At 44.4% G+C, this 25,087-nt stretch overlaps 1 protein-coding gene across 3 annotated transcripts in view; it reads right to left on the bottom strand.

Annotated features, from left to right (window-relative positions):
* pde8b (phosphodiesterase 8B) overlaps positions 1 to 25,087 on the bottom strand; it is a 93,947-nt gene that overhangs the window by 22,269 nt on the left and 46,591 nt on the right. For all 3 annotated transcript variants that reach the window (XM_046317606.1, XM_046317605.1, XM_046317607.1), the window contains exons 8-14: positions 21,606 to 21,746; positions 21,357 to 21,445; positions 18,638 to 18,692; positions 5,280 to 5,319; positions 4,944 to 5,021; positions 2,850 to 2,926; positions 1,337 to 1,501 (exon numbers count right to left, since the gene is read on the bottom strand). In XM_046317606.1, the coding sequence (XP_046173562.1) occupies positions 1,337 to 1,501; positions 2,850 to 2,926; positions 4,944 to 5,021; positions 5,280 to 5,319; positions 18,638 to 18,692; positions 21,357 to 21,445; positions 21,606 to 21,746 (645 nt within the window). The remainder of the gene's footprint in view (positions 1 to 1,336; positions 1,502 to 2,849; positions 2,927 to 4,943; positions 5,022 to 5,279; positions 5,320 to 18,637; positions 18,693 to 21,356; positions 21,446 to 21,605; positions 21,747 to 25,087) is intronic.

The following is a 25,087-nucleotide window of genomic DNA, read 5'->3' as shown; positions in this document are numbered from 1 at the left end:
GCAGAAGGAAAAAGACGACAAACCACTCTCTTTTGGTACTGTATATCCCAAATCTGGCTAACTACAACTTATTTGACTCCAGCATTCTAATTCACCCAACGAGACACATCCCACATAACTCAGGAACTCTTGTGTTTGAGTATTGTGTTTGTGAGAATAGGAGGGGAGTTGAGGAGAGGTGAGAATAGGAGGGGAGTTGAGGAGAGGTGAGGAGAGGTGAAGAGAGGAGAGGTGAGGAGAGGTGAAGAGAGGAGAGGTGAGGAGAGTTGAAGACAGGAGAGGTGAGGAGAAAGGAGTGGTGAGGAGAGGAGAGGTGAGGAGGAGAGAGGAGAAAGGAGTGGTGAGGAGAGGAGAGGTGAGGAGAGGTGAGGAGAGATGAGGAGAGGAGAGGTGAGGTGAGGAGAGGTGAGGAGAGATGAGGAGAGGAGAGGTGAGGAGAGATGAGGTGAGGAGAGATGAGGAGAGGTGAGAATAGGAGGGGAGTTGAGGAGAGGTGAGGAGAGGTGAAGAGAGATGAGGTGAGGAGAGTTGAAGACAGGAGAGGTGAGGAGAAAGGAGTGGTGAGGAGAGGAGAGGTGAGGAGAGATGAGGAGAGGGGAGGAGAGGTGAGGAGAGGTGAGGAGAGATGAGATGAGAGGAGAGGTGAGGTGAGGTGAGGTGAGGAGAGGAGAGGTGAGGAGAGATGAGGAGAGGAGAGGTGAGGTGAGATGAGGTGAGGAGAGATGAGGAGAGGAGAGGTGAGGAGAGATGAGGAGAGGAGAGGTGAGGAGAGATGAGGAGAGGAGAGGTGAGGAGAGATGAGGAGAGGAGAGGTGAGGAGAGATGAGGAGAGGTTAGATTATGAGGAGAGGTGAGGAGAGATTATGAGGAAAGGTGAGGAGAGGTGAGGAGAGATTATGAGGAGAGGTGAGGAGAGATTATGAGGAAAGGTGAGGAGAGATTATGAGGAGAGGTGAGGAGAGATTATGAGGAAAGGTGAGGAGAGATTATGAGGAAAGGTGAGGAGAGATTATGAGGAAAGGTGAGGAGAGATTATGAGGAGAGGTGAGGAGAGATACATTCCCTGTACGACAAACAGTCTATAACTCTCTGTTTCAGGACGTTGATCACTGTGAATGATCCCTTAACTTGGTTTAATAGATCTCTGTGTGTGTGTGTGTGTGTGTGTGTGTGTGTGTGTGTGTGTGTGTGTGTGTGTGTGTGTGTGTGTGTGTGTGTGTGTGTGTGTGTGTGTGTGTGTGTGTGTGTGTGTGTGTGTGTGTGTGTGTAAGTATGTTTGAGTGTGCGTGTGCATGCGTGTGTGTGTGTGAGAGCGTGTGTGTAGCCCCTAACTCACGCTCATGAGACCGCCCACAAGGTCGTTGGTGTGTGGGTCGTCCTCCTTGGAGGCCAGCTGAGGAGAGTAGAGCTCTGTGGTCCTCAGGATCTCCAGGACCCGGTTCAGCGCCTCTGCTACGGACACCGGACTGGACTCCTGGGCCGCGTTGATGATGTTGATCACCTGGAGGAGGGAGATGTAGCACACAGTTACATTTGATTTAACATACACACACACACACAGCCCTAAGAGAAACTTCACTCTTCAGACAGAAAGTGCCTTTCTTTGAGCCTGTTTCAGGGAGCTCTGCATGTGATGCTGTAGAAATCATGTCGGGAACCAAATGGACAAATGAAGCAGCTAGTCAGAGAAGATAGGAACATCATAAAGCCTAGAGTTACACTGGTCTCTGGAGAGGCTTTCAGTCATAGGCTGATCCCAGATCTGTGCAATTAAATAAGGCCTTCACCTATCCCATCAAATCACCATCCATTCCTGTTGAACTCTCATCAGTGAATTAGATATAAAAAAAAAAAACTTAGACTGGCACTAGAGTCAGATTAGACTGATAGATCTTTCAACTCTGTTGTCACAATCATTAGAATCGTCAGGTCAAACCTGACGTTGTAATCAAGGCTGATGCTTGCCAATCAGGTATATTGGACACTGTTCAGTCAGACGGACCGACTTCGAGTTTCACTGGCCACAGAACCGCAAACAGCTTGAAATTGCATAACATTACAAGAATGTCTGCAAATGTTCAGAGAACACCGTTTGGAGAATTATCCTTTGGATTCTCAGAGCACTATTCCGGGAACATTCCTGTGACATTCTGAGAACCATCAATAGTCAGTTGGGTCGGCTAGAAGTTATGTCCCAACAATATGGGAACTTCAAACCACGCTTGTTGTGTCCCAGGTCCTCGCCCATGTGGTGTGGTTGAGAGGTCTCTGAGAAGATCTGTTGAGCTTTCTACCGCCTCTGATAGGTCCTCATCCTCACGCTTGCTTCGGGGAGTGTCAGGTATGGTTCTAGGAACATCCTCTATTGGTTTGGAAGGAGCACAGAGTGGGAAAAGAGAGGGGAATGTGTGTGTGTGTGTGTGTGTGGGGTTTGTTGGTTCTTCTATCCTTGTGGCGACCTAAAATCCCCCCAAATTCCCCACAAGGATAGTAGAACAAGGAAAATTCTCCGTCACGGGGACATTTCCCACGTCCCCACGAGGACTGAGGTTATTTCCAGATTAGCGGTTAGGTTTAGGGTTAAAATGACTGTTACGGTAATGGTTTATTGGTTAGGTTATATGGTTTAGTGGTTATAGGTTAGAGTTAGGAGTTAAGTTTCGGGTTTGGATTAGGGTTACGTGTTAAGTTTAGGATTAGTGTTAAGGTCAGCGTTACGTTAAGGGTAAGTAAGGGTAAGGGTCTAGGGAAAATAGGACTTTGAATGGCAATTCATTTTTAGGTCCCCTCGAGGATAACGTGCGCATGTGAGTGTGCGCGCGTGTGTGTGGCATCTGTGTGCACTGTACCTTGGTGATGGGGGCCTCTATGGTCATAGAGTGGATTCTGGCTACAGATGAGTACCGGCGGTTTTGCAGACTGGGTGCTGGAGACAACAAGACACAAGTTACCAGGACTGCCAGTACTATAACATGCTCTTCGTCCAGTCAAACATTTCATTCTAGCTGATATTATATGAGCTTGTGAACTGAACCGCGTACGGCGGACGTGGCACATCAGACCACTGGACCTGTGGTGGCAGGCTGCTCTGTACAATGAGGTATTATGTACAGTTGGGTCCCAAATGATTGGCACCCTTGATAAATACGAGCAAAAAAAAGAGGATGTTATAAAATAAATTATACAAACAGTGAGCTATAATTGTACACCCAAAAAATTGGGGAATTATATTATTTTATACTAATACAATTGCTCAGAGAAAGAGATTTTGTTTAACAAGTACTAAAAACAACTGGGGGAAAACGGATAGGCGTGCCAATAATTTTGAACCTGTTTTCAAGAGTCTAGCACCCTCCTCTTGCGAGGATAATGACACTGAGTCTTCTTCTGAAATGTTTTATGAGATTGGAGAACACGCTGGGCGGGATCTTTGACCCTTCCACCATTCAGAATCTTTCCAGATCCTTGATATCCTTTGTCTGCTGTTGTGGACTTCCCTCGTCAATTCAGACGAGAAAGAGAGAGAGAGAGAGAGAGAGAGAGAAAGAGAGAGAGAGAGAGAGAGAGAGAGAGAGAGAGAGAGAGAGAGAGAGAGAGAGAGAGAGAGAGAGAGAGAGAGAGAGAGAGAGAGAGAGAGAGAGAGAGAGAGAGAGAGAGAGAGAGAGAGAGAGAGGAAGAGAGAGAGAGAGAGAGAGAGAGAGAGAGAGAGAGAGAGAGAGAGAGAGAGAGAGAGAGAGAGAGAGAGAGAGAGAGAGAGGAAGAGAGAGAGAGAGAGAGAGAGAGAGAGAGAGAGAGAGAGAGGAGGACAAGAGAAGGACCACTTCAGCCCAGCTAGTGAAAATAGCCGCAGCTGCATCATAGTGAGGTGATGTCATCAGAGGACAACAGCTCAACTGCCTTCCATAATGTACTGTAATCTGACTCATATTGTTCTCTGATCTTCCCCCTCTCTCTTTACCTCCTTCCTCTCTCCTCATCCCCTTTTCTCTTTACCTCCTTCCTCTCTCTATCTTCCCCCTCTCTCTTTACCTCCTTCCTCTCTCCTCATCCCCTTTTCTCTTTACCTCCTTCCTCTCTCCATCATCCCCCTCTCTCTTTACCTCCTTCCTCTCTCCTCGTCCCCTTTTCTCTTTACCTCCTTCCTCTCTCTATCTTCCCCCTCTCTCTTTACCACCTTCCTCTCTCTATCTTCCCCCTCTCTCTTTACCTCCTTCCTCTCTCTATCTTCCCCCTCTCTTTTACCTCCTTCCTCTCTCTCATCCCCTTTTCTCTTTACCTCCTTCCTCTCTCTATCTTCCCCCTCTCTCTTTACCTCCTTCCTCTCTCCTCATCCCCTTACCCCTCCTTCCTCTCTCTATCTTCCCCCTCTCTCTTTACCTCCTTCCTCTCTCTCATCCCCCCTCTCTCTTTACCTCCTTCCTCTCTCCTCATCCCCCTCTCTCTTTACCTCCTTCCTCTCTCTATCTTCCCCCTCTCTCTTTACCACCTTCCTCTCTCTATCTTCCATCTTCCCCTCTCTCTTTACCTCCTTCCTCTCTCTATCTTCCCCCTCTCTCTGTGTCCTTCTCCTTAGGTCCTGTGTGGCTTAGTTGGTGGCTCGCAACACCCGGGTTGTGGTTTCAATTCGCAGGGGGGGGGGACCAGTAGAGAGTCTCTGCTAAATGACCAAAAAATTTAAATTCTTGTCTCTATATTTGTCTTCCCCTATCTCCATTGAGATCCCTCACTCAGTGTTCTCTTACCATTTCTCACAGACGCACGCACAGTACCCTGGTGTTCATACACACTCACCACCACTGCACAGTACCCTGGTGTTCATACACACTCACCACCACTGCACAGTACCCTGGTGTTCATACACACTCACCCTCACTGCACAGTACCCTGGTGTTCATACACACTCACCCTCACTGCACAGTACCCTGGTGTTCATACACACTCACCATCACTGCCACGTGAGCTGATTGACCTGGTATCAACCGACTCTTTCCTCCTGTCTCTGTGACGCAGGGAATGGCTCTCTGGGAAAAGAAAGAAATCAGGATGACGGACGATATGACCCAGATGAGGACTGAGACAATTTCTTAAAGATAGACAGCGGCCTCACTTCTCGTCGCCTATGAGGGTTCAGTGTTCAACTTTGCAGTTTAGATAAATTGTCTGAAATCCTTACGTGACGGGGGGTTCAGGGATTTTGTCTCACGAAACAAGTCCCTGAAAGTTACATCAGTGGCCTTATGATGAATTAAAAGATTAAAGAAAGAGGGAGTGTAGCTTACCTGACTGGGAATGTTCTCCATCTTTGTTGATCTTATGGACCTGAGACAGACAATAACAGGAGAAATGCAGTTTGATATGGACCATATGAGAGAGAGAGAGAGAGAGAGAGAGAGAGAGAGAGAGAGAGAGAGAGAGAGAGAGAGAGAGAGAGAGAGAGAGAGAGAGAGAGAGAGAGAGAGAGAGAGAGAGAGAGAGAGAGAGAGAGAGAGAGAGAGAGAGAGAGAGAGAGAGAGAGAGAGAGAGTTCCTTTTGCAGTTTTATTGTGCAATCCTTCGACCCGACGGTCTGTCAGGTTGCTGTGAGTTTTCCTCTCTTGCAGTGAGCGCGTATAACATACTAATAAGACAGTCTCAACATGGACTCAACATTACCCAACTACTGCGCCCATAGATCTACACATTACTGCACACAGGAGGGTCAATCTATAGGCCTGACGCATGTAGGGTTCAGCTGGGTTCATGTTTGGGAAGGTGTCAGTCAATATAGGTTCTTACTGTTTCCACAGCCATTGATTTCTATTTGTCAGCTGGCACAGGATGAGAAGTGAGGTGAGGTGAGGTGAGGTGAAGAGGTGAAGTGAAGACGGGTGGGGGAGATGATGGGCTGTAAGGAGGATGAGGGGAGAGGTGTAAGAGGAGATGAGGTGAGGAGGAGGAGGAGGAAGGGTGAGGGTAGGTGGGGAGGGGTGACGTTTCATTTTTTTGCTGAGTTTATGTGCAAGAAATGTAATTAAACGCTTGTCAAATGGAATAGAAAAAAGGCACAACACAACACAAACAATTACGATTTGAAAATATTGTTTCCTTTTGTGAGCTCAGAGTCACTGGAAGGTCACATCGGTCTATCTGATTTGGCTCCACTGTTACTAACGGTTCCTTCGGCCCCAGTAGCAGGTTAAGAAAATTACAGGTTAGGATAACGAAACTACTAAACAACGAGGAATTGTTTTAAGAAGGAATTGTTTTAAGAAGGTCATATCAATGATCATTTTGCCATTTGATTTTGATCTTTAAGACCCCTTGAAGTGTCATAAAAAACACATATATATATATATATATATATATATAAAACCTGTAATATATATATATAAAACCTGTAATATATATATATAAACAACAATATAGATTGGCCTGACTGAAACATGGCTTAAGCCTGATGAATTTAATGTGTTAAATGAGGCCTCACCTCCTGGCTACACTAGTGACCATAACCCCCGTGCATCCCGTAAAGGCGGAGGTGTTGCTAACATTTATTATAGCAAATTTCAATTTACCCAAAAAAAATGACGTTTTCATCTTTTGAGCTTCTTGTCATGAAATCTATGCAGCCTACTCAATCACTTTTTATAGCTACTGTTTACAGGCCTCCTGGGCCATATACATCGTTCCTCATTGAGTTCCCTGAATTCCTATCGGACCTTGTAGTCATAGCAGGTAATATTCTAATATTTGGTGACTTTAATATTCACATGGAAAAGTCCACAGACCCACTCAAAAGGCTTTCGGAGCCATCATCGACTCAGTGGGTTTTGTCCAACATGTCTCTGGACCCACTCACTGTCACAGTCATACTCTGGACCTAGTTTTGTCCCATGGAATAAATGTTGTGGATCTTAATGTTTTTCCTCATAATCCTGGACTATCGGACCACCATTTTATTACATTTGCAATTGCAACAAATAATCTGCTCAGACCCCAACCAAGGAACATCAAAAGTCATGCTATAAATTCACAGACAACACAAAGATTCCTTGATGTAATTCAAGATTCCCTCTGTCTACCCAAGGACGCCAGAGGACAAAAATCAGTTAACCACCTAACTGAGGAACTCAATTTAACCTTGCGCAATACCCTAGATGCAGTTGCACCTCTAAAAACTAAAAACATTTCTCATAAGAAACTAGCTCCCTGGTACACAGAAAATACCCGAGCTCTGAAGCAAGCTTCCAGAAAATTGGAATGGAAATGGTGCCACACCAAACTGGAAGTCTTCCGACTAGCTTGGAAAGACAGTACCGTGCAGGATCGAAGAGCCCTTACTGCTGCTCGATCATCCTATTTTTCTAACTTAATTGAGGAAAATAAGAACAATCCGAAATTCCTTTTTGATACTGTCGCAAAGCTAACTAAAAAGCAGCATTCCCCAAGAGAGGATGGCTTTCACTTTAGCAGTGATAAATTCATGAACTTCTTTGAGGAAAACATTATGATTATTATAAAGCAAATTACGGACTCCTCTTTAAATCTGCGTATTCCTTCAAAGCTCAGTTGTCCTGAGTCTGCACAACTCTGCCAGGACCTAGGATCAAGAGAGACGCTCAAGTGTTTTAGTACTATATCTCTTGACACAATGATGAAAATAATCATGGCCTCCAAGCTGACCTTCAAGCTGCATACTGGACACTATTCCAACTAAACTACTGAAAGAGCTGCTTCCTGTGCTTGGCCCTCCTATGTTGAACATAATAAACAGCTCTCTATCCACCGGATGTGTGCCAAACTCACTAAAAGTGGCAGTAATAAAGACTCCCTTGAAAAAGCCAAACCTTGACCCAGAAAACATAAACTATCAGCCTATATCGAATCTTCCATTCCTCTCAAAAATGTTAGAAAAGGCTGTTGCGCAGCAACTCACTGCCTTCCTGAACAAACAATGTATACGAAATGCTTCAGTCTGGTTTTAGACCCCATCATAGCACTGAGACGGCACTTGTGAAGGTGGTAAATTACATTTTAATGGCATCGGACCGAGGATCTGCATCTTTCCTCGTGCTCCTAGACCTTAGTGCTGCTTTTGATACCATCGATCACCACATTATTTTGGAGAGATTGGAAACCCAAATTGGTCTACACGGACAAGTTCTGGCCTGGTTTAGATCTTATCTGTTGGAAAGATATCAGTTTGTCTCTGTGAATGGTTTGTCCTCTGACAAATCAACTGTAAATTTCGGTGTTCCTCAAGGTTCCGTTTTCGGACCACTATTGTATTCACTATATATTTTACCTCTTGGGGATGTTATTCGAAAACATAATGTTAACTTTCACTGCTATTCGGATGACACACAGCTGTACATTTCAATGAAACATGGTGAAGCCCCAAAATTGCCCTTGCTAAAAGCATGTGTTTCAGACATAAGGAAGTGGATGGCTGCAAACTTTCTACTTTTAAATTCGGACAAAACAGAGATGCTTGTTCTAGGTCCCAAGAAACAAAGAGATCTTCTGTTGAATCTGACAATTAATCTTAATGGTTGTACAGTCGTCTCAAATAAAACAGTGAAGGACCATGGCGTTACTCTGGACCCTGATCTCTCTTTTGAAGAACATATCAAGACCATTTCAAGGACAGCTTTTTTCCATCTACGTAACATTGCAAAAATCAGAAACTTTCTGTCCAAAAATTATGCAGAAAAATTAATCCATGCTTTTGTCACTTCTAGGTTAGACTACTGCAATGCTCTACTTTCCGGCTACCCGGATAAAGCACTAAATAAACTTCAGCTAGTGCTAAATACGGCTGCTAGAATCCTGACTAGAACCAAACAATTTGATCATATTACTCCAGTGCTAGCCTCCCTACACTGTCTTCCTGTCAAAGCAAGGGCTGATTTCAAGGTTTTACTGCTAACCTACCAAGCATTACATGGGCTTGCTCCTACCTATCTCTCTGATTTGGTCCTGCCATGCATACCTACACGTACGCTACGGTCACAAGACGCAGGCCTCCTAATTGTCCCTAGAATTTCTAAGCAAACAGCTGGAGGCAGGGCTTTCTCAAACAAAAACACAACTATAGAGCTCCATTTTTATGGAAGACTCAGGTCTCTGCCTACCAATCATGTCAGAGACAGGACAAACTCTGTCTCAACCTTTAAGTCTTTACTGAAGACTCATCTCTTCAGTGGGTCATATGATTGAGTGTAGTCTGGCCCAGGATTGTGAAGGTGAACGGAAAGGCTCTGGAGCAACGAACTGCCCTTGCTGTCTCTGCCTGGCCGGTTCCCCTCTTTCCACTGGGATTCTCTGCCTCTAACCCTATTACAGGGGCTGAGTCACTGGCTTACTGGGGCTCTCTCATGCAGTCCCTGGAAGGGGTGCGTCACCTGAGTGGGTTGATTCACTGATGTGGTCATCCTGTCTGGGTTGGCCCGAATCCTCCCAGAGGCCAGTAAGAATACCCTTGGGTTGTGCCATGGCGGAGATCTTTGTGGGCTATACTCAGCCTTGTCTCAGGATGGTAAGTTGGTGGTTGAAGATATCCCTCTAGTGGTGTGGGGGCTGTGCTTTGGCAAAGTGGGTGGGGTTATATCCTTCCTGTTTGGCCCTGTCCGGGGGTGTCCTCGGATGGGGCCACAGTGTCTCCTGACCCCTCCTGTCTCAGCCTCCAGTATTTATGCTGCAGTAGTTTATGTGTCGGGGGGCTAGGGTCAGTTTGTTATATCTGGAGTACTTCTCCTGTCCTATTCGGTGTCCTGTGTGAATCTAAGTGTCAGGATATCGTCAAGCGTTCTCTAATTCTCTCTTTCTCTCTCTCGGAGGACCTGAGCCCTAGGACCATGCCCCAGGACTACCTGACATGATGACTCCTTGCTGTCCCCAGTCCACCTGGCCGTGCTGCTGCTCCAGTTTCAACTGTTCTGCCTTATTATTATTCGACCATGCTGGTCATTTATGAACATTTGAACATCTTGGCCATGTTCTGGCCACCCCACATACCCTGGTTCCTCTCTAAGTTTCTTCCTAGGTTTTGGCCTTTCTAGGGAGTTTTTCCTAGCCACCGTGCTTCTACACCTGCATTGCTTGCTGTTTGGGGTTTTAGGCTGGGTTTCTGTACAGCACTTTGAGATATCAGCTGATGTACGAAGGGCTATATAAATACATTTGATTTGATATATATGCTGAAATTTTTTATTTGGCCTTACTGCTATTATAGCAGGGGGGGGTGATCAAACCAAAACTATAGGCGAGTTTTAGGATGTGATACTGTGAGTCATCTTAGTTTACCTCTACTGCTCCCCTTCAGAGAGAGAGAGAGAGATGAGAGAGAGAAGGAGGGATGGAGAGGGAGTACAGTACAGAGAAAGTAAGAAGGAGTGAGATGAGGGAGTCAGAGAGAGAGAGAAATAAAAAAATGACAAAGAGAGAGAGAGGGACTGAAAGATAGATGGAGAGAAGGACAAAGAGAGAGATGAAGGTGATGTTTGATGTAGAGCTCTGGTACCCGACCCGAGCCTGACAGGCCCCGACATTATACATCGGGTTAGGGCCGGATAGAGCCTCTTTACTCATCAATAACGAGGGTACGGGCGTGGCTCGGGTATCATTAAATTCATCACTAGCATTTTGATGCGGAGCCATTTGCTGGTTCTCTGCTGAACAGTACGGTCGTATCTGACTAAGATCATAACATGGTGTCAGAAGTGCTTCAACCACGTCAAATATAAAGACAGGGGACTTTATGTCACAGGAAATAATAACGTTCATTGAGTTTTGGTCGGAGTTTAGAGTGACGAAAAGTAGCTAACACTCCCGCTCTCTCTCATGTCTCGTCATTGAGCAGAGCAGCCCAAGCGGAGCCATTGCCATGGACACTCAGACTCAGAGCGCCATGAGCAGGGTGCATGCAGAGCGAGTGTAGATCTCCCGTTTGTCTGTCGTTCGTTCAGCACATTGTTGACGTCTCACTTCCGACATTTCCCCGTAATTCTAAATTCAAAATCAGTTTGCAAGTCCACTCTTAGAAAAAAGGGTTCTTTGGCTGTGTCACACCCTGACCTTAGAGATCCGTTATTCTCTATTTTGGGTCAGGTCGTTGTGTGACTAGGGTGGGCATTCTAGTTAATTTATTTCTAGGTTGGCTTGGTATGGTTCCCAATCAGAGGCAGCTGTCTATCGTTGTCTCTGATTGGGGAGCATACTTAGGCAGCTTTTTCCCACCTGTTGGTTGTGGGATCTTGTTTGTGTATAGTTGCCTTGAGCACTGCATAGCTTCACGTTAGTTTCTTCATTGTTTTTTCTTGCAGGTTCACGTTAAATAAAGATGATGAACCCAACCCACGCTGCATTTTGGTCCGATTCTTACAACAACGCGCGTGACAGGCTGTCCTCGTATGAACCATTTTGTTTCCAGGTAGAAACCTCTGTGGAAAGGTTCTACATTGAACCCAAAAGGGTTCCACCTGAAACCAAAACTGGTTCTTCATGGGGACAGCCGACGAACCCTTTAAGGTTCTACATAACACCTTTTTTTCTAAGAGGGTACTCTCGGCAGGCAGACGCTATTGGTGTGTTCGAGCCCTTAGGATTGAGATGACTAGTGACCTCTGATCCATAGTGCAATAATTCTAATTCAATTCCATCTCCCTGTAAATTCCATTGAATTCAATAAAAATTCCAGGTCAGTCTTTGAAATCAGAGATAATTAAATCCCTCCCATTTCCATGTTTGGTCAATTCCAATAATTAAATGGATGTATCAGGGCACAAGACAACTGCTTCCAGTTCACTCTCAACAATCTCTCTCTTCTCTCTTCCTCCTTCTCCATCTCTCCGTCTCTCATTTTCTCCAGCGCGCACCAAATAGGGGAAATAGGATTAAACACTGCTGAGGACACACGAGGTTGCCAGATTTAGCTGGCTTGCATCTTAATGGCCTCCTTGGGCTGGAATGCACAAACATATATGAAGTAAAACGGAGTACATTACACTGGCTGGGGCTGCATGGGAAACATTCAGGAATATGGATGATGACTGTGAGTGGAGAGAGAGGAAGAGGTGAGAAAGAGAGAGAGAGAGACGGGAGAGAGAGAGACAAAGAACGAGAAAGAGCGAGAGAGAGGTGGGAGAGAGAGAAAGACAAAGAACGAGAGACAGAGAGAGAGAATAACAACCATGGGATATGCGTCAACAGCAACCTTGGGAAAATCCTCTGCATTATCATTAACAACAGACTCATACATTTCATCAGTGAAAACAATGTACTGAGCAAATGTCAAATTGGCTTTTTACCAAATTATTGTACAGCAGACCACGTATTCACCCTGCACACGCTAATTGACAAACAAACAAACCAAAACAAAGGCAAAGTCTTCTCATGCTTTGTTGATTTCAAAAAAGCCTTTGACTCAATTTGGCATGAGGGTCTGCTATACAAACTGATGGAAAGTGGTGTTGGGGGAAAAACATACAACATTATAAAATCCATGTTCACAAACAACAAGTGTGCGGTTAAAATAGGCAAAGAACACACACATTTCTTCTCACAGACCCATGGGGTGAGTCAGGTATGCAGCTTAAGCCCCAACCTCTTCAACATATATATCAACGAATTGGCAAGGGCACTAGAAAAGTCTGCAGCACCTGGCCTCACCCTACTAGAATCTGAAGTCAAATGTCTACTGATGATCTGGTGATTCTGTCACCAACCAAGGAGGGCCTACAGCAGCACCTAGATCTTCTGCACAGCTTCTGTCAGACCTGGGCCCTGACAGTAAATCTCAGTAAGACAAAAATAATGGTGTTCCAAAAAAGGTCCAGTTGCCAGGACCACAAATACAAATTCCATCTAGACACCGTTGCCCTAGAGCACACAAAAAACAATACATACTTCAACCTAAACATCAGCGCCACAGGTAACTTCCACAAAGCTGTGAACGATCTGAGAGATAAGGCAAGAAGGGCATTCTATGCCATCAAAAGGAACACAAAATTTGACATACCAATTAGGATCTGGCAAAAAATACTTGAATCAGTTATAGAACCCATTGCCCTTTATGGTTGTAAGGTCTGGGGTCTGCTCACCAACCAAGAATTCACAAAAGGGGACAAACACCAAATTGAGACTCTGCATGCAGAATTCTGCAAAAATATCCTCTGTGTATAACGTAAAATGCCAAATAATGCATGCAGAGCAGAATGAGGCCGATACCCACTAATTATCAAAATCCATAAAAGAGACGTTATTCTACAACCACCTAAAAGGAAGTGATTCCCAAACCTTCCATAACAAAGCCATCATCTACAGAGAGATGAGCCTGGAGAAGAGTCAACTGAGCAAGCTGGTCCTGGGGCTCTGTTCACAAACACAAACAGACCCCACAGAGCCCCAGGACAACAACAAAATTAGAACCAACCAAATCATGAGAAAACAAAGAGACAATTACTTGACATTTTGGAAATAACGAACAAAACTAATTAACACAAACTAAAATGCTATTTGGCCCTAAACAGAGAGTACACAGTGGCAGAATACCTGACCACTGTGACTGACCCAAACTTAAGGAAAGCTTTGACTATGTACAGATTCAGTGAGCATAGCCTTGCTATTGAGAAAGGCAGCCGTGGCTCTCAAGAGAAGACAGGCTATGTGCACACTGCCCACAAATGAGGTGGAAACTGAGCTGCACTTCCTAAACCGCATGCCAAATGTATGACCATATTAGAGACACATATTTCCCTAAAGATTACAGAGATCCACACAGAAATAGAAAACAAACCCCATTTTGATAAACTCCCATATCTACTGGGTGAAATACCACAGTGTGCCATCACAGCAGCTTGTGACCTGCTGTCACAAGACAAGGGCAACCAGTGAAGAACAAACACCATTGTAAATACAAACCCATATTTACATTTACTTTCCCATTTGCACATCGTTACAACACTGTAAATATACATAATATGACATTTGTAACGTCCTTATTCTTTTGGAACTTCCGTGAGTGTAATGTTACCTGATCATTTTATATTGTTTATTTCACTTTTGTATATTATCTACTTCACTTGCTTTGGCAATGAATTGAATTGAGAGAGAGGGGGAGGGGGGCAGTGCATGTGATGAGAATGATAGACAGAGAGAGCAGAGAGGGGGGGGGGGGATAGTTAAATAGAAATAGGTCAGAGTCCTACATGGTGAAGGTCTACTTACAGACCCTGCTGTCTACTCAACAACTAGACTATAACATGCGGACTAGGGACATCGGCCAAGTGTCCCGCTGGAAAAGACCGGAAAGAGGAGTTGTTCTGATTCGTGCTCAAAGCAACTCTGCCTGGCTACCCATCCACATCGCTCTGGCCAAACGCCACGCCCACTAACAATTCTTCTCCATTCAGGATGAGTCGTCAATAAATTTATCCAGGTCTACGCAGAAACAGACTGCTCCCTTTTTTTCTTTATTTTCCTGGATAGTCTCCCGTTGAAGTGTCCTGAGGTAAGGAATGTTTTTGGAAGTACAACACTGCTGTTTTGACAACAGTTGGCCGCAAGGATTCCGAATCAGAAAAGTACTGTAAGGGCTGATAGGGCAACGTCATAAATCACACTGCAATGAAGAGGAGATGGGTGTGCTACTTTCAGTTATTTCCCAGAGTTGACTTTCCCTTAGTCAGCAGTGCTCAGCACATCACTTGATTTCTACTTCTATGTGTCCTTTACCTTTTGGGGAGAGTGGGGTAAGTTGAGCCAAAGGGGTGAATTGAGCCACACGTGTTTCTAGGAAACCATACACAAAATTCATAATTTGACCAAATATTTATCATTTCATGGAGTCTGTGAAGGAAGAAACCACATTGAAAAAGTTAGGTCCCAAACAATTTTCACAAAGTCAAATGAAATGATTGAGGTATAGGTTTCATGATGGTTTCAAATATATATAGGTACAGTAGCTTGTGAAGTATTCACCCCCTTGGCATTTTTCCTATTTTGTTGCCTCACAACCTGGAATTCCCACATCATGCTGTGGGAATGTTTTTCAGCGGCAGGGACTGGGAGACTAGTCAGGATCAAGGGAAAGATGAACGGAGTGGTACTTGATGAAAACCTGCTCCAGAGCGCTCAGGACCTCAGACTGAAGCGAAGGTTCACCTTCCAACAGGACAACGACCCTAAGCACACAGCCAGGACAAAGCAGGAGTGGCTTCGGAACAAGTCTTTGAATGTCCTTGAGTGGCCCAGCCAGAGCCCGGACTTGAACCCGATCGAACATCTCTGGAGAGACCTGAAAATAGCTGTGCAGCGACACTCCGCATCCAACCTGACAGAGCTTGAGAGGAGCTGCAGAGAAGAATGGGAGAAACTCCCCAAATAAAGGTGTGCCAAGCTTGTAGCATCATACCCAAGAAGACTCAAGGCTGTAATATCGCTGCCAAAGGTGTTTCAACAAAGTACTGAGAAAAGGGTCTGAATACTTATGTAAATGTGATATCAGTTGTTTTATATATACATTTGCAAAAATGTCTAAAATCAGTTTTTGCTTTGGCAATATGAGGTATTGTGTGTAGATTGATGATGTAATTTCAAAAATATACATTTTAGAATAAGGCTGTAACGTAACAAAATGTGGAAAAAGGCAAGGGGTCTGAATACTTTACGAATGCACTGTATGTCTCAAGTTTTGAGGGAGCAATTAGCATGCTGACTGCAGGAATGTCCACCAGAACTGTTGCCAGAGAATTGAATGTTCATTTCTCTACGTTATTTAAGAGAATTTGGCATTACGTCCAACCTGCCTCAAAAAAAACACAGACCATGTGTAACCACACCAGCCCAGGACATCCACATCTGACGCCTTCACCTGCAGGATCATCTGAGACTAGCCCCACGGACAGCTGATGAAACTGTGGGTTTGCACAACCAAAGAATTCCTGCGCAAACTGTCAGAAACCGTCTCGGAGATGCTCGTCTGCTCGTCATCCTCACCAAAGTCTTGACCTGACTGCAATTTGGTGTCGTAACTGACTTCAGTGGGCAAATGCTCACCTTCGATGGCCACTGGCTCACTGGAGAAGTGTGCTCTTCACTGATGAATCCTGGGTTTCAACTGTACCGGGCAGTATGGTGCCGTGTGGACGAGCGGTTTGCTGATGTCAACGTTGTGAACCGAGTGTCCCATGGTGGTGGTGGGTTTATGGTTTATGGGCAGGAATAATGAACGAACACAACTGCATTTTATGGATGGCAATTTGAATGCACAGAATACCGTGACGAGATCCTGAGGTCTGTTGTCGTGCCATTCATCCGCCCCGCCATCACCTCATGTTTCAGCATGGTAATGCACGGCCCCATGTCGCAAGGATCTGTACACATTTCCTGGAAGCTGAAAATGTCCCATGGCCTGCATACTCTTCAGACATGTCACTCATTGAGCTTGTTTGGGATGCTCTGGATCGACGTGTGCGACAGGGTGTTCTAGTTCCGGCCAATATCCAGCAACTTCACACAGCCATTGAAGAGGAGTGGGACAACATTCCACAGGCCACAATCAACAGCCTGATCAACTCTATGAGAAGGATATGTGTTGCGTTGCATGGGGCAAATCATGGTCACACCAGACACTGACTGGTTTTCTGATCCACGCCCCTATCTTTAAGGTATCTGTGACCAACAGATGCATATCTGTATTCCCAGTGATGTGAAGTCCATAGATTAGGGCCTAATGCATTTATTTCAATTGACTGATTCCCTTATTATGAACTGTAACTCAGGTAAATCTTTCAAATTGTTGCATGTTGCATTTGTATTTATTTTCAGTGTAGATATCTTTGTTAGAAAGAATACTATATTTCCCTTGACAGTGTGATGATGAATGTAAAAAATTGCTAAACTTAACCCACTGTCCCCCATTGAGATGAAAAACAAATCTCTTTTAAATGTTATAATGCTAATTAAATAGGATGTGGAGATCTGTCACATGTAGGACCGGAGACAACCTAGTGATTTCCAAGGATAAGAGTCAGGAGAGAGAACAGAACAGTGCTCGGCTTTGGCACGCAGATGGAAACATTGGACTCACCGCCAGTCAGAGACAGCAGATGAAAGGCAGCGGCTAGCTAGCCTAGCGTAGCACAGGTCAGAGAACAGCTAACTTGGCCTGAAGGTATTAATAGCTCTGGCGGTGTCTGGCTGCTAGCCCTCTCAGGCCTTAGCAGGGGATGCTTATTGTAGCTTAGCGCTAGCTTAGCTTAGCATGAACACTAGCTCTTAGCCGACAACCCTACTGAGCACCACGTGCTCGTGAGCAAGCCAAAACAATGCAGGCCACTATAGACTACAGATGCCATAAATGCCATAACAATGCTAGCATGCCAAAGCAACTTACACAGATATTAGACACCTTCTCTTACTCACATGGTACTGTACATACACAGTAGAGTGGACAAGCAATGACTACCACATAGCATAGTGCTGTCTGTCAGACTGGTATGGAACACGTGAGGCCAACAAATTCAAATTAAATGAAATTTGTAACGTACAAGTGTAGGCTTTATCGTGAAATGCTTACTTACGAGCCAATTTCCCAACAATGCAGTTAAAAAGTAAGAAAATTAACAAATAGAGCAAAAGTAACTAGTAAAAATAAAAGAACAATAACAAGGCTATATACGGGTTATATACAAGGAGCACTGGTACTGAGTCAGTGCAGGAGGTACAAGGTAGTTGGTACTGAGTCAGTGCAGGAGGTACAAGGTAGTTAGTACTGAGTCAGTGCAGGAGGTACAAGGTAGTTGGTACTGAGTCAGTGCAGGAGGTACAAGGTAGTTGGTACTGAGTCAGTGCAGGAGGTACAAGGTAGCTGGTACTGAGTCAGTGCAGGAGGTACAAGGTAGTTGGTACTGAGTCAGTGCAGGAGGTACAAGGTAGTTGGTACTGAGTCAGTGCAGGAGGTACAAGGTAGTTGGGGAGATTGATTGAGGTAATATGTACATGTCGTTTCGATGATTGATGGAAGTACTATGCACATGTAGGTAGGGGGTGAAAAGCAGAAGGGTAGCCATTTAATGAACTGTTCAGCAGTTGTATGGCTTTGGGATAGAAGCTGTACAGAAGCCTTTTGGTCGCAGACTTGTTGCCACGGTACCACTTGCCGTGCGGTAGCAGAGAGAACAGACTGTGGCTGGAGTCTTTGCCAATTTTGAGGTCTTTCCTCTGACACAAGCCTGGTATAGAGGTCCTGGATGGCAGGGAGCCTTGCGGTCGGATGCAGAACAGTTGCCATACACATGGCTACCATAGGGCTGTCCCTGAACCACTTGAGGTTGCATGTGTACCATATAGCTACAATGCTAGCACATAAGGGGAAAGCACAGGAAACACCACCTGCCTTCCATACAGCATAGAGCTGCCATTGATCCACAAAACCTTGAGGCCATATGAGTTATACTTGACAGAAAAAAAGGGGAGATCAATAAATGTTTTTTTTCATTTTCTTGACGGGGTATATATTTCTCTTATGTACACATAGTTGAAGAATAGGTCATGTAGCTATCTACCAACGATTAAGACCACCTTGACTGCTCTGGTTACATGAAACATAAAAATAAACTTTCATGCCTGTTTATCTAACTACTGGCTGCATGGCTCACCTGTTTGTTGTTGTCACTGTGGGGCCTCTTGATGGACACAAAATGGCGGATCTTTCTGTAAAGAGATTGAAAGAAAAGCATATTAGATTGGGAACCATATGTAGCCAGTTACCAGTTAACAACCTGTCAACCACCAGTTAACCATTTAAACAACCAGTTAATAACCAGTTAAAAACCAGTTAACAACCAATTAACTGTAAGGAAAACCAGTGGCGTGTATTCATGGATGCCAAGGGAAGCCAGGCTTCCACAAATATTTGACCCCCAAAAATAAAATGATTGTTTTCTGTCAATTGGCTGAAGTGGCTGAATCTCACTGGAGAAATCATCCGAGGGAGGGAAACAGCGCCCCTCTGTCTCAGTATGTGTAGCCCATGTATCTGATGCTGTCTGGACAGAAAGAGTATTACATGTGTCCGCCCGTAGCATTCGATTTGGCCTCCCTTGAAAAAACGATTTTCAAATAATTAGCCAATCAGAGTTGAGCTCAACTGTGGGTTGTCCTGGCGCAGAAAAACACCCCCCAATGGAGACCTGTTTGGATTTGGCTTCGCACCAATCAAATCACATCCTAAGCTAAATGTCATCATTCTTGCTCAGTTGGTAGAGCATTGTGTTGATGTCCTGTAGAATGTATGCACACATGACTGTAGTTTTGGATAAAAGCTTAAATGGCAAAATTATTATTATTATTGTCTGCTTGTGTTGATGTCCTGCAGTAGTTAGCTTGCAAAACTGGCCCGTTCCTAAGCCATGGACAGAGATGTGGATTTGGACTTGTGGTTTTGACTTAATTCTCTTTTTACGCCAAACGATTAAGACAGCGGTTCTGATCTTATCATAAATGAATATGTTGTGACACTGGCCTGAGACGATTGAAGTTCAATATGTAGCCTAGATGTAGCAAGTACCATCACGTTAACTAGCTAGCTTAGCTGGTTCATTGCTGCCCATGAGAGGAAGTTAGGCTCGCAAGCATTTCAGCTAAGTAGCCAATGAAAACAAAACTAAAAGCATACTGTATGACAGAGCCATAGACCATTTTGCCAACATGAAAGAGAAGAGGATGGCATTGGCATTCAACTAGTCTACAAAAGCCTTTCATTTTTTCAATTGTGCGCAAACACACACACAGACAGAAATCAGGACCATGGACAGGCACATGATATTTAGAAACATTGATCGGACTAGATTGTTTTTGGTATCTTAAACTTTATTTTTTTCCAGTGTATTAAACTAAGCATATACAGTGCATTCAGAAAGTATTCAGACCCCTTCACTATTTCCACATTCTGTTACATTACATCCTCTATTATAAAGTTGATTAAATTGAAAAACAAATACTCATCAATCTACACACAAAACCCCATAATTGTTGCAAGTGTATTAAAATTAAAAAACAGAAATACCTTATTTACATAAGAGGCGACTTCGGCATACTGGCCTTCTAGGCAGAGTTCATCTGTCCAGTGTCTGTGTTCTTTTTCCCATCTTAAATATTTTCTTTTTATTGGCCAGTCTGAGATATGGCATTTTCTATGCAACTCTGCCTAGAAGGCCATAATCCAGGAGTCGCCTATTCACTGTTGAGGTTGACACTGGTGTTTTGCGGGTACTATTTAATGAAGCTGCCATTTGAGGACTTGTGAGGCATCTGTTTCTCAAACTAGACACACTAATGTACTTGTCCTCTTGCTCAATTGTGCACCGGGGCCTCCCACTCCTCTTTCTATTCTGGTTAGAGACAGTTTCGCTGTTCTGTGAAGGGAGTAGTACACAGCGTTGTACGAGATCTTCAGTTTCTTGGCAATTTCTCACATGGAATAGCCTTCATTTATCAGAACAAGAATAGACTGATGAGTTTCAGAAGAAAGTTCTTTGTTTCTGGCCATTTTGAGCCTGTAATCGAACCCACAAATCCTGATGCTCCAGATACTCAACTAGTCTGAAGGCCAGTTTTATTGCTTCTTTAATCAGGACAACAGTTTCTAGCTGTGCTAACAAAATTGCAAAATACTTTTCTAATGTTCAATTAGCCTTTTAAATGATAAACCTGGATTAGCTAACACAACGTGCCATTGGAACACAAGAGTGATGGTTGCTGATAATGGGTCTCTGTAGATATTCCATTAAAAATCAGCCGTTTCCAGCAACAAAAGTAATTTACAACATTAACAATGTCTACACTGTATTTCTGATCAATTTGATGTTATTTTAATGGACACAAAAATGTGCTTTTCATTCAAAAACAAGGACATTTCTAAGAAACTTTTTAACGTTAGTGTATATTACTTTTTATAGATTTGCAAAATTTCCAAAAAACTGTATTTGCTTTGTCATTATGGGGTATTGTGTGTAGATTGATGAGGGAAAATAACAATTTAATCCATTTCAGAATAAGGCTGTAACGTAACAAAAATGTACAATATTTGCTTTGTGGAATTCACAGGACAGATGTTGCTCTCTGGTTTTGTGATGAAACAAACGTATGTGTAGTTGAATTCATGCCGCCACTGTGTGACTGTTTGTTGTCATGACCTTATTGGTGGAGTCTGAACAAATGGATTATACAGGAAACGACACAATTTGGCTTTTTGGCTTTTTTATTGGCTTGGCTTCCCCAGTGATTTTACCCAAGCACATCTACTGAGGAAGACAGCGGCTTGCCAGAGTTGATAAACGTGTTATTTAAGTGGAAGGGGTGAAGGCAGTGACTTACCCTCCCTGGCCAATCACAGGCGTGATCTTGACGTGCTGCTGTATGCTGTCACCCGACTTCCTCCTGGCGTAGTAGATCCCCTGCCACTCCTAGACTTAGAGAAAGCTACAGTCAGGCGACGCCATAACACTCCTAGAGAATTACAATCGGACAACTGAATAGAAAACACAGGAGAAAAAAAATCTTGATTAATAGTTGGATGTTCTTCAATGAGGTCCCAAGGTTTTTCAGTGTCTAATACTCTCTCACCTTTCCTTTCTTGATGCAGGTGTTGATGGTGTCTAGAAGATCTGCTCGGTTCTTGTCACTCTTCGGGAGTTCCGTCAGCTCTTTCCCTATCAACTCTCCCTTGTGGTATCCCATCATACACTCAAATGCCGGGTTCACATACTGGGGGAGGAGGGAGAGAGATGGATTGGTTTTTCCATTTTAACTTGATTTATTTCACCATCATTTCACTGAATACCTAAACGACCCAGCAAAGGTCAAGACCCACTGCGTTTTGTGTGTGCGTGTGTGTGTGTGTGCGCGCGTGTGCGTGCGTCACTGGCGTAGCGTAGTTTCTCGACCACGGCAAAGTCAGAGTTTGGGCCCTCCCCTCCCTACATTTTTTTTTAAACGCTTCAGCCACTCACAAAGCATATACTATCGATCGCTGTCCATGGTTCTGAAATTGCAACGCGGCTGCCTATCGATATGCTATCAGATGATGTGGTTGTCATTATCTCATGTTAAGCCTAACGTTTATGTTTCATGAAGCTATAGGCCTACAGGAACATCCATCGCATCACTCGTAGGTGTACCGGTGTTCACAGAAGGGGGGTTGCTCTCATGAGCTGCTGCTGGGTCTCCGGCAGTCATCAGCTTGGTTCTCTGGGAGAGGAGGAGGAGGAGGAGAAGGTGGGCCGGCACTCTCACTAGAGGAACTGCCACTGTTCTCGAGGGCAGGACGAAGAGGAGGAGGAAGGCCACCGTAATGGCCGGGATGGGGGACAGTGGTCGGGACTGGTAGGCTGCTACATAAGTAAGCCTACTAGCTTCTGCCTGCGATGGTGTTTCGTCGGTTGAGGACGAGTTGGTAATTCGGTAATTTGGCACGACCTTGATCAGGTAACGCTTTCTTGCGTTGTTTTCGTGCACCACTTGGTCTGGCCTTGTCTTTATCCATCTTGAAGAACATACTCACTCTCCATCCATATCAAGAGACTGACCTGATTTCCCTTCACTTTTTTGAACTAGATGCACGATGCATGAAGACTATTGTCTGCCTGACTCACCCATACCAATGTAGATTGGTCAACACAAACACTTGGCTTGCTACATGTGCAAATTAAAAAGGGGGGTTACTGTCAAAATTATTGATATATTTTTTTATATACACAGTTGAAGTAGGAAGTTTACATACACTTAGGTTGGAGTCATTAAAACTCGTCTTTCAACCACTCCACAAATTTCTTGTTAACAAACTATAGTTTTGCAATTTAGGAGATCTACATTGTGCATGACACAAATCATTTTTCCAACAATTGTTTACAGACAGATTAGTTCACTTATAATTCACTGTATCACAATTCCAGTGGGTCAGAAGTTTACATACACTAAATTGACTGTGCTTTTAAAGAGCTTGTAAAATTCCAGAAAATGATGTCATGGCTTTAGAAGCTTCTGATAGGCGAATTGACATAATTGTAGACCTCCACAAGTCTGGTACATGCTTGGAAGCAATTTCCAAATGCCTGAAGGTACCACTTTCATCTGTACATACAATAGTGCGCGAGTATAAACACCATGGGACAACACAGCCATCATACCGCTCAGGAATGAGGGGCGGCAGGGTAGCCTAGTGGTTAGAGCGTTGGACTAGGAAGGTTGCAAGTTCAAATCCCCGAGCTGACAAGGTACAAATCTGTCGTTCTGAACATAAGAATTTGTTCTTAACTGACTTGCCTAGTTAAATAAAACTGGGTGGCATCATGACGAAGGAAAATTATGTGGATATATTGAAGCAACATCTCAAGACATCAGTCATGAAGTTAAAGCTTGGTCGCAAATGGGTCTTCCAAATGGACAATGACCCCAAGCATCAAATGAAATGAAATCAAAATGTATTTCTCACGTCCGTCAAATACAACAGGTGTAGACCTTACAGTGAAATGCTTACCTACAGGCTCTAACCAAAAGTGTGAAAAAAATGTATGCGTGTGTGTGTGTGTGTGTGTGTGTGTGTGTGTGTGTGTGTGTGTGTGTGTGTGTGTGTGTGTGTGTGTGTGTGTGTGTGTGTGTGTGTGTGTGTGTGTGTGTGTGTGTGTGTGTGTGTGTGTGTGTGTGTGTGTGTGTGTGTGTGTGTGTGTGTGTGTGTGTGTGTGTGTGTGTGTGTGTGTGTGCGTGTAAGTAAAGAAATAAAACAACAGTAAAAATAAATTTGAAAATATGAGTAGCAAGGCTATATACAGTTAGTCAGGCTGATTGAGGTGGTATCTACAGTACATGTAGGCATAGTTAAAGTGACTATGCATATATGATGAACAGAGAGTAGCAGTAGTGTAAAAAGAGGAGATGGCAGGAGGTGGGACAGAATGCAGATAGCTCAGTTATCCAATGTGCGGGAGCACTGGTTGGTCGGGCCAATTGAGGGAGTATGTACATGGATGTGTAGTTAAAGTGACTATGCATATAAGATAAACAGAAAGTAGCAGCAGCGTAATAAAGGGATTGGGGGGGCACACAATGTAAATAGTCCGGGTAACCATTGGTTACCTGTTCAGAAGTCTTATGGCTTCGGGGGAAAAACTGTTGAGAAGCCTTTTTGTCCTAGACTTGGCATTCCGGTACCGCTTGCCATGCGGTAGTAGAGAGAACAGTCTATGACTGGGGGTGGCTGGGGTCCTGGATGGCAGGCAGCTTTGCCCCGGTAATGTATTGTATTGCGGTCAGAGGCCGAGCAATTGCCGTACCAGGTAGTGATGCAACCGGTCAGGAAGCTCTCGATGTTTCAGCTGTAGAACCTTTTGAGGATCTGAGGACCCATGCCAAATCTGTTTAGTTTCCTGAGGGGGAATAGGCTTTGTCATGCCCTCTTCACGACTGTCTTGGTGTGTTTGGACCATTCTAGTTTGTTGTTGATGTGGACAACAAGGAATTTGAAGCTCTCAACCTGCCCCGTCGATGAGAATGGGGACCTGCTCGGTGCTTATTTTCCTGTAGTCCACAATCATCTCCTTAATCTTGGTTACGTTGAGGGATTGGTTGTTATTCTGGCACCACCCGGACAGGTATCTGACCTCCTCCCTATAGGCTGTCTCGTCGTTGTCAGTGATCAGGCCTACCACTGTTGTGTCGTCTGCAAACTTAATGATGGTGTTGGACTCGTGCCTGGCCATGCAGTCGTGGGTGAACAGGGAGTACAGGAGGGGACTGAGCACGCACCCCTGGGGAGCTCCAGTGTTGAGGATCAGTGTGGTAGATGTGTTGCTACATACCCTCACCACCTGGGGGCAACCCGTCAGGAAGTCCAGGATCCTGTTTCAGAGGGAGGTGTTTAGTCCCAGGTTCTTTAGCTTAGTGATGAGCTTTGAGGGTACTATGGTGTTGAACGCTGAGCTGTAGGCAATGAATAGCATTCTCACATAGGTGTTCCTTTTGTCCAGGTGGGAAAGGGCAGTGTGGAGTGCAATAGAGATTGCATCATCTGTGGATCTGTTTGGGCGGTATGCAAATTGGAGTGGGTCTAG

Source organism: Oncorhynchus gorbuscha, linkage group LG20, assembly GCF_021184085.1.
Source record: "Oncorhynchus gorbuscha isolate QuinsamMale2020 ecotype Even-year linkage group LG20, OgorEven_v1.0, whole genome shotgun sequence".
In the NCBI taxonomy this organism is placed as follows: domain Eukaryota; kingdom Metazoa; phylum Chordata; class Actinopteri; order Salmoniformes; family Salmonidae; genus Oncorhynchus; species Oncorhynchus gorbuscha.
Note: the sequence above shows the minus strand (reverse complement) of the source record. Positions and strands in the feature narration are given on the sequence as shown.